The 9,856-nt window shown below is 35.5% G+C and overlaps 1 protein-coding gene across 9 annotated transcripts in view; it reads right to left on the bottom strand.

Moving 5' to 3' along the window:
• LOC111698758 (F-actin-uncapping protein LRRC16A) overlaps window positions 1-3,677 on the bottom strand; it is a 13,699-nt gene extending 10,022 nt beyond the window's left edge. For 8 of the 9 annotated variants that reach the window (XR_002764606.1, XR_002764613.1, XR_002764607.1 and 5 more), the window contains exons 1-4: window positions 3,033-3,676; window positions 2,184-2,324; window positions 1,607-1,828; window positions 671-1,543 (exon numbers count right to left, since the gene is read on the bottom strand). Coding sequence is in view for 2 of the 9 variants with exons in the window: in XM_023469192.1 (XP_023324960.1) it covers window positions 671-1,543; window positions 1,607-1,828; window positions 2,184-2,324; window positions 3,033-3,431 (1,635 nt within the window). In the remaining 7 variants the exon portion in view is untranslated. Of the gene's footprint in view, window positions 1-670; window positions 1,544-1,606; window positions 1,829-2,183; window positions 2,325-3,032 lie in introns of all 9 variants that reach the window. The other variant, XM_023469213.1, reaches the window with a different exon arrangement.
• Between the last annotated feature and the right edge of the window lie 6,179 nt (window positions 3,678-9,856).

The following is a 9,856-nucleotide window of genomic DNA, read 5'->3' as shown; positions in this document are numbered from 1 at the left end:
CACTGTAGAAGAGAACTCTGGATGAATCAAACATTCTGTTTTAAATCATGTCGGCTAGATAACAAGATAAGAGCTCAGCAACAGAAAGCTATATAAAAAATTAGATGATAAATAGCTTCAAGTTGACATCAATATAAATTCAACATTTTTGCAAACATAAAGTGGAATTCAAGATAAGCTCTAGTTAATATCTCAAATTCTAAAAATAAACCAAGTGTGTGAGACTTTCGAGATGACTGTAGAGAATTCATATTTTTTTATAATCGTGGTTCCTAGCAACTAAACGTGATTCTTTCGTTGCCTCATTATTTTATACATTGAAAGTAAATGCTATTTAGAAGACAGAAAACCGAACTCAATTTCACGATCATTATTAGTCTCATCCTTAGTGGGCAACCCTGTATATCAGTTTAAAAATGCGTCATTTCTGAGTCATAATTAGTTAATAAGTAATCCGGGATTAAATAGAAACCAGAGGAGCGAGACGAACTCAAGGAAAAGGAAACCTAGGAGAGAAAACTATAAACCTTGAAATCCCAGTAATTCAATATGAGTCATACACTGTCAGTCATGGGTTCGGAGTTTTTACCGGATACATATTTACAACCAAACAAACAATAAACCTCTATACAATAAACAAATATTCAAACTAAAAAATTATCTCGGTTACCTGAATTAATTGAACTATTGCGTCCATGACATGAATGACATCACGGGCCTTGATTTTTGGAAGATTTTTAGAAATATTTAAACTGAGCAGGGATCGCATTCTCGCCACACCATTGACGACGATGGCAAGCTCTACATCAAGATTATTCTCCGATATATCTAATCTACTGACACACTTGACTCCGGGTAGCGCGTTCTCCATGACTGTAGCGCCCCCGGCCCCCAGGTTGTTATTGGAGATATTCAGCTCCACGTCCTTGATCCCTTCGTTGCAGGCTAACCCTAGGAGCAGGTGCTTCAGGGCCTCCACAGGGAGCTTACCCTGGGACATGTTTAGGTACTTCAAGCATACTGAGGTGGCGAAGAATTGTTTAAATGAGGCCGGGATATCTCCCTTGGATTTTCTAGCGGAGAATGGGTTCCTGGCGAGGTTAAGATGGGAGAGATGAAGGGTGCATCCTCGAACTAAGGCACTGAAAAGTATTTCTGACGGAATATCTGTCGAGGACAGATCTAGGATGGAAATAACGTTTGGCTGGGCGAGAAAGTTGGCCAAAATTTGGACATCCTCCCGTAGCGAGTTCCCGGAGAGGTTCAGGTAGGTCAGGGAGTTCAAGCTCAGCTTGTTTGTGATGAGGGCCTGGGCCAGGGTGTTCGTTGCCTTCCCAGAGAGGGTGCAGTGGGCGAGGTTAAGGTGGCGAGGACCGCGGGGGAAATGGCTAAGTGCGGTCGAAAGCGAGGTCAGTCCTTTGTCCTCTACAAAGTTTAGACTAATATCGATTGTTGTGAGGTTGCAATACTGATTGGAGGTCATACACGAGGCTAACCTCTGGAAGAAATCCCACCGGAGGCCCGCGCTAGACAAGTAAATTTCCTAAAAGTAAGAATAATTTATTAATACATTTTTTTACAAATAAAAATAAAATTAAAAATTTACCTGAAGAGAAATAGATTTTGAAACTACAGAGAGGATTTTATCAATGACCTCAGCGGCCATTTTGGTCGAATTAGTCGAGGCGCTGAGCTTATTGAACCATGTGTTGTGCTCCAGGGCGGAGATGATACAGATAAGATCTCTCTGCTCCAGGTGCTCAAAATCAGTGAGGGATAGCTCATGTGAGTCATGGGAAAAATATATCGTATCTACGTCCCAGGCAACCTAATACAAGAAATTCAGATTAAAGGATAAATCTTGATAACAATACCCCCCCCCCCATAGTTCACTTTAACTGCACAATGCAGCGTCATTTTTACCGATGCTGAACAGTCAACACTTCTGACATAGGAACTGAACACTTTCTCAGACTTTACTCCCGCTATTTTTTCAACCAGATTGTTTAAACCTTTAATAGTTCAAACTCTATTGGATTAAAAGGAGTAGTAGTTTCAGATAATATCTACGTCAAGAGATTGCAAACCTTTGAGGATTAGAAAATTAGAAATTATTTTAAATGTTCCAATTCTTTTCTAACCGTCATAGTTTCTGTATCATTCTAAAAAATAGAATACTCTACCTCCTCTCTATAGGGCATGCTGTAGTAGTCGCAGTAGCAGGCGTACTGTGATGAGAACCCCCCGCAGGGTCCCATATCCTTGTAATCCAGGGGTTTCATCTCGAGAATAGGTTGGATACGCTTCACAGGGACTACTTCAATCTAGAATCAAACAGATTTTAATTTTAATCGACGATTTTTAGATTTCGTGTTTAAAATCTATGATTTCCCGATAGAGAGATATCCATGTTAACTACAAAGGAAGAATTCAAAAAATTTCGTAGAACATGGTAAATTAAAGATAAAGGGTACTGAGGGTAAATATATAAATGGTATAAAGATCAAGGATAAAAGATCATTGGTCGAAGGTTTAAAGATCAAGGGTCCAGAGAGAATAAAGATTAAAGGTATGATCAAGTGTATAAAGATCAAGGGTAATAAGAACAAGGTCCAGGAAATAACAAACAAGGGTAATAAGAACAAGGTCCTGGAAATAACGAACAAGGGTATTAAGAACAAGGTCCAGGAAATAACGAACAAGGTCAAGGATATGAAGATAAAGATCTAGGATATGACGATCAAGGTCAAGGATATGAAGATCAGTATCAAGGATATGAAGATCAAGGTTAAGGATATGAAGATCAAGGTCAAGGATATGAAGATCAAGGTCAAGGGTATGAAAATCAAGAATGCATGATTTATATCAAGGGGCCAGGGTAAGGTCCAGGGTAGAAAGATCAAGGGGCCAAGATAAGGTCAAGGGTAGAAAGATCAAGGTTCCAGGGTATAAAAACAAGGGAAATTGACTCACAATATCATAGATTTAAATGTTGTGGAAATAAACATTTTAAATCAAAAACTGTAACGAACCTTAGGAATAACGTTTGCAAGAAGAACTCCAGGGAAAATGCTCCGAACCGCCTTAGCCAGAGTGATAATAATCTCGTCGATCTGCTCCGAACCTGAAGTTTCAACGGCGGGACGAAAACTATAAGTTTTTTCATGAATCTTGAAAACAACTTGATTCGGTTTCTTTGACTCGATCCCGCTAATATCAAGAAAATGAAAATGTTGATCTATTTTTGTCGGGATCTTGTTGGTCATCACATAAAGCCGGTGGGGGGTGATCACAATCACTCTGTTATCTGTCTTATCCCCTCCGCTCCTCTCCATCTTGACGGGCACCTTGAGCAGGATCTTGGTGTGCTTGCCCAGGACCTGTCGGATCCCCTCCGAGGGGTCCTTGGTGGTCCCTTTCCTGCTATTCATGTTGACGTATAAACCAATTCTTAGCTACGACATTGGACCCGCATATTGTTTACAAATCAAAAATAAATCCTTGAGATTGAATCCCAGCCGGCAGGCGAAGGATTCTTACGACTAGTCACATTTATCAAAATATTTAGGGTTCCATACTAAATATTATTACTCAACCCATTAAATAATTCTTATCATTTCACTGTTTCCAACCTCAACTTGAGAAACTGGGTTCTGAGTACTCCTCCTTTCCCTTCGGAGCATGCGTAGTACAACACCAATACGGTGACGTCATACTCATTTCTATATTCTCGCTCAAAAATTGTGATTTTAGAGAAATTTAAAAAATATTGCTTCATTTTCCAATTTAAAGATCATTCAAAAAATTTTATTCTTGGTTTAAGCAATTTAGTTTATCCCTGTATTTAAGGAGTATAAAGTCAGCAGCTGATGTAAATATTTATCTCTCTAAACCTCGTCTCAGAACATAAACATAAGAAATGAAATATATGGGCGTTTAAGATTGGGGATGGGCCCTAGGGGCATAAGCCCCGCCTCCCTGGGGAAGTTTCCTGAACATGGGCATGGGTACAAACCCTCTGGAGAGATCAAAAGGTTAAACCCTACGGGCCACCCTTTGACAAATTCCTTGGATCGATCAATGTTTATCAACAATCCCTGTTTATCAATTCCCTGTTTAGTGTTTATCAACTATCCCCGTACCAATTCCCTGTTTAGTGTTTATCAACTATCCCTGTTTATCAATTCCCTGTTTAGTGTTTATCAACTATCCCTGTTTAGTGTTTATCAACATCCCTGTTTAATAATTCCCTGTTTAGTGTTTATCAACTATCCCTGTTTATCAACTATCCCTGTTTATCAACTTTACCCTGTTTATCAACTATCCCTGTTTATCAACTATCCCTGTTTATCAACTTTACCCTGTTTATCAACTATTCCCTGTTTATCAATTATCCCTGTTTATCAACTATCCCTGTTTATCAACTATCCCTGTTTATCTTAACTATCCATGTTTATCAACTATCCCTGTTTATCAACTATCCCAAGTTTATCAACTATCTCTGTTTATCAATTATCCCTGTTTATCAACTATCCCTGTTTATCAACTATCCCTGTTTATCAACTATTCCTGTTTATCAACTATCCCTGTTTATCAACTATCCCTGTTTATCAACTATTCCTGTTTATCAACTATCCCTGTTTAACAACTATCCCTGTTTATCAACTATATCCCTGTTTATCAATTATTCCTGTTTATCAACTATCCCTGTTTATCAACTGTCCCTGTTTATCAACTATCCCTCTTTATCAGCTATCCCAGTTTATCAACTATTCCCTGTTTATCAACTATCCCTGTTTATCAACTATCCCTGTTTATCAACTATCCCTGTTTATCAACCATTCCCTGTTTATGAACTATCCCTGTTTATCAACTTTACTCTGTTTATCAACTATCCCTGATATATCAACTATCCCTGTTTATCAACTATCCCTGATATATCAACTATCCCTGTTTATCAACTTTCCCTGTTTATCAACTTTCCCTGTATATCGACTATCCCTGTTTATCGACTTTGCTGTATATTGACTATCCCTGTATATTGACTATATCTGTGAATTGACTATCCCTGTAAATTGACTTTTCCTGTTTCTCTACAATCCTTTTATATTGACTATCTCTGTATATTGACCATTCCTGTATATCCGTGTCTGTTCCATTACATTAAAAGTAGTGATTATTGTAATACTAATTTAGTTTAATTATATTTATTTATATAAAGATAAGTACAAAGAGGAATTTAACAATTCCTACAACAAGGCTATACTAGAGAGCGTCCCATATCATATTGGATTATCTCCAAGTTTTAACTCCAAAATACGCACAAAATACGTGAAACCTTCTTTTTTTTCTTTGCACAAATTTTTAAATTAACCTGATACAATTTTTCAAATATTTTTTCTGATTAGTTCTTAAAATCGCAATTTATATAGAGCTATATATAAAAAATCCAATATCAAATCAAATCTAATCATTTATTTCTGCGGAAACACTTTTACAATTTAAAATAAATAACATATAAAGAGAGAAAAAATAAGGCGGACTCAATAGCCGAGGGCTGTTTTAGCAGGGGTACCTGGTAAACGAAATTTTTAAATTGATAAGAAAAAACCGTATTTTAAGAATTTGAGGAGAAATATTTCACATGGCAAGGAAAAGTAATCACGGAAAACACGGAGAATACTTAATTCTACAAAAATGAATAACAAAATGGGCTCAACAGAACAACACAACAATACAAATATGATGTGGGACACCCTGTACATCTTTACTTATGTATATATTTTTGCACTCTACTTTACATACATGTAAGATGAGATATAGTCCTGTGAACTGAACAGAAGGAGAAGGTAAAGTTTATTCGACATTACTGGGACGACTTTCTGGCCTCATAGCTCCTCTAGTTTTGATTTTTTAGCATAAGTATGATACTGGAAAGGAATTGAGTCTTTGGAACAAAATCAAATATTTAAACCTCAATATCTTTAGAACCCGATGTTGTAAACTTTTGATATTTCAAACTCAGATTATTTGATCTAACAGAATTCATAGTTTAAAATATCTAAGGTCTACAACATTTGGTTCTAAAGATATAGTGATTAGAAAATCAGAGTTTGTGGCAAAGACTCAATTCCTTTATCCGGTTTCAAAACTTTTGTGTTCTTCTCAGGATCTCTTTAATAAGAGGAGTTATGATTGAAATATTGTAATCCTACAAATTACTTTAGTTTGAGGTAACACCTTCCTTGCTGCAGTTCTCCTGTGTGAACACCAACTACGCCACCAGGAGCAGTATCATGTCAATCATGCCAGGACAGGAAAATATAGAAAATCTATGTATTCAGAGATTTCTGAACCAAAAATATATTTGTATTTGTGAACGATAATCAATATATGATTTTATCTCAATAAATCATTGTTTATTAAATTAATTTAGATATATGTTCATGGGTTTCACAAAGCATACGAATTTTATGACAACTTCAAAAATTCAATAATGTGGTCTCAATCTCATCCATATAGTAGATGAACAGTTGTGTTTAACTAATACCAAATAAAACAGAAAACATCATGTTGCATTAAGAAAATATTTATTAATATTATAATAAAGTTTCTCAATTACTGCAGTTCATTAGATTAAATATTTACCTTGCAATATATTCAGAAATAATAATTTATTTTATTAATTGGGTTTGGTGTATTTGGATCAGAGAGTAAAGAATAGAAGGGAGATATAACGGACGCGGTTCCCCCTACCATATGATTATACATGCTTTGCAGACGGGTACTCCATTTGTATAAGAAGTATTTGTCTGGTGTACAATTACCGCGTATACAATAACCTATTCTGAATATTTCTTATACAAATGAAGTACCGTCTGCAAAGCATGTATAGTCATAGGGTATGGCGAACCGCGTCAGTTACATCTCCCTTCTATTCCTTACTCCCTGATTTGTATTCTAAAGATTGCTTAATAAAATTTCATCATGTAAATGGAATCTCTGAATTCCTTGACAAAATCCAGGTTTTCTAAAGTATAAATAAAACATTCTTTTCTTACTTCTTTACAGGCCGGGTACAAAAAACTCCTTTCTAACCAGTATAAAACCAAACAGTATAAAACCAAACGTCTATGAAAAGTTGCATCAAAATTTCAAGACCGGGTCGATTTTGAAGAGCTGTAACGTCTTGGACTTTCAGTTCACCTTACTATCTCACTTATATTTTTTGTAGCTCTAGACATGTACATTTTAGAACTTCAAAGCACATAGTTTTTAGAGAATCAAACACTTTTCAAGCGAGAAAAACGACATTATCAAATTATAAGCCTATAAGTTTGCTTTCTTCGTTTTCAAAACTTCTAGAAAAAGTGGCAGTAAATCAAATTATGAAATATTTGAATAAATTCAAACTACTTTATGAACATCAGTATTGCTTAAGAGCCAAGCACAACACTACTCAACCCTTAATTCATTTCTTAGATAAAATATACAACGCACTAAATAAACCTGTATCCGAATATACTCTGGGAATTTTTATAGATTTAACTAAAGCTTTTGATACCTGTGATGTTGACATTCTACTGAGCAAGCTTGAACACTATGGATTTCGTGCAGGGACTTCTAACTTATGGTTCAAAAATTATTTAAAGGGAAGAAAACAATTTACTTCAATCAGGGGTGTTGACTCTTCACTTAAAAAAATCTCTTGTGGTGTACCACAAGGATCGATATTAGGACCAATTTTATTTCTAATTCTTATCGCTGACCATCCTAAAGCATCGAAATTTTTTACAATTCTTTTTGCCGATGATACAACACTGCAACTTTCTTCAAAAAGCTTACACGACACATATGATTTGGCAAATTTTGAGCTCTCTAAAATAGAAGATTGGTTTAAAGCAAACAAACTGACTTTGAATGCGTCTAAAGAGCAAGAAGATTAATTGATAACTCAAAAGCCATGTCTCATAGTGATCCTCTTTTCCTTAAGTATAAGATTCTAAAGATTAATGATCTGGTATACTTTAACCAAGCTATATTTATGTATAAATATACACATAAACTTCTTCCTGCATCTTTTGAAAACATTTTTAAAAAGGTTGGAAACTTTGAAAGATTTCTTAACCAACAACTTGACCTTTTCAAAATGCGCTCATTACAGTATTTACCATCAAGCTCTCTTCTTAAGATGTGAAATAACCTGCCTCTTGACTTAAAAAGAAGCAACTCTCAAAGTACATTTAAAAATAGACTACTGCATTCTCTTTTTTATTACATTACAATGTGTTATAAACCGAATTGCTATTCATGTAAAACTAATTAGATATGTTTAATATGCTTCGATATTTGTTGTGTACATGTCAGAAATTTAATTGAAATGTTTTGGCATCATTATTAAAAATTAGGTGGTAAAAATAATCAAAACAGCCAAGAGCTATTTTCCACCTAATTTCTTTATACTTGTACTGTTAATATAATCATCAATTTGTAATCGTAAACTCGTCTGTACACAGATACATGTATTTTAGCAATAAACTTTATATTTTCTTATCTTATCTTATCTTATCTTATCTTTTCTTATCTTATCTTATCTTATCTTATCTTATCTTATCTTATCTTATCTTCAACATAATTCATCAGAGAAAGGTTTTAAGGGTACTGTTGTAAATCGGACTCGGCACTTTATAAATGGTTGCATTTGAAACTACATCTCCTGCCCCTTCTAGGGAAACTACATCTCCTGCCCCTTCTAGGGAAACCTGTTACCACTGTAGAAGAGAACTCTGGATAATTTTATATTTTCTTTACAGAAATATTCTAGAAATATGAAAGTTGTCGATTTATAAATGATTTGATTATGATTAAATATACATTTATTTATTTTTACACCTCTGTAATTAGCATTCTTTTCATTTTGCTTTCCGGTCTAGTTAAACCTTAGATAGACACTCAACCCTTATCCACACTTTTCTTTTTAATCTCTCAGTACCCCACCCCATCACCTTCAGCTCCCTGCCTCCATCCTTCATCCTTCTTCCTCTTTCAACTTGGGATACCGGAGATACCGGAGATACCAAAGATACCAGGGATACCAAGGATACCAGGGATACCAGGGATACCAGAGATGCCAGGAATACCAGTAATACCAGGGATACCAGGAATACCAGGGATACCAGGAATATCTGGGATAAACACACATTATTCATTTGAACTTTGCTTCAAATAAATACCTAGTATGGTTAGCTTAAACCCTTTTAATACGTACATTCAACTTATAAACATGTGTGGAGATAGCTTAACTATGTTATATCTATCCTCACTAAACCTATAAATACGCACATCTTAAATGCGCCTATTTCAACTGTGCTGTAATACGTAACATGATTGCCTTAATCATGTGATATAGATAATGTAGGAATTGTAATTACGTCTATTAACTTTAACTTGTAACATAAAAACCTCAAACACAATAAGTTAGAATCAGAACTCCGCTTTGATTTATACATGTACCCCCATTGAGTATTCGGGTTGAGATCGATTAAGGGCTTGATAGATAGCCAATGCTTGTGTCCCTGTGTGGCATTTAAAGCCGAAGTAATAGCTTGTTTGATAGCTACGGTTGTGTCCCTGTTTGATAGCTACACTTGTGTGGCATTTAGAGCCGAAGTAATAGCTTTTTTGATAGCTAGGCTAGTGTCCCTGTGTGGCATTTAGAGCCGAATTAATAGCTTGTTTGATACCTACGCTTGTGTCCCTTTGTGGCATTAAGAGCCTGAGTAATAGCTAGATTGATAAACACGATTGTGTGCCTGTGTGGCATTTAGAGCCTGAGTTAAAGCTTGTTGATAGCTAA

Source organism: Eurytemora carolleeae, unplaced genomic scaffold (assembly GCF_000591075.1).
Source record: "Eurytemora carolleeae unplaced genomic scaffold, Eaff_2.0 scaffold94, whole genome shotgun sequence".
In the NCBI taxonomy this organism is placed as follows: Eukaryota; Metazoa; Arthropoda; class Copepoda; order Calanoida; family Temoridae; genus Eurytemora; species Eurytemora carolleeae.
Note: the sequence above shows the minus strand (reverse complement) of the source record. Positions and strands in the feature narration are given on the sequence as shown.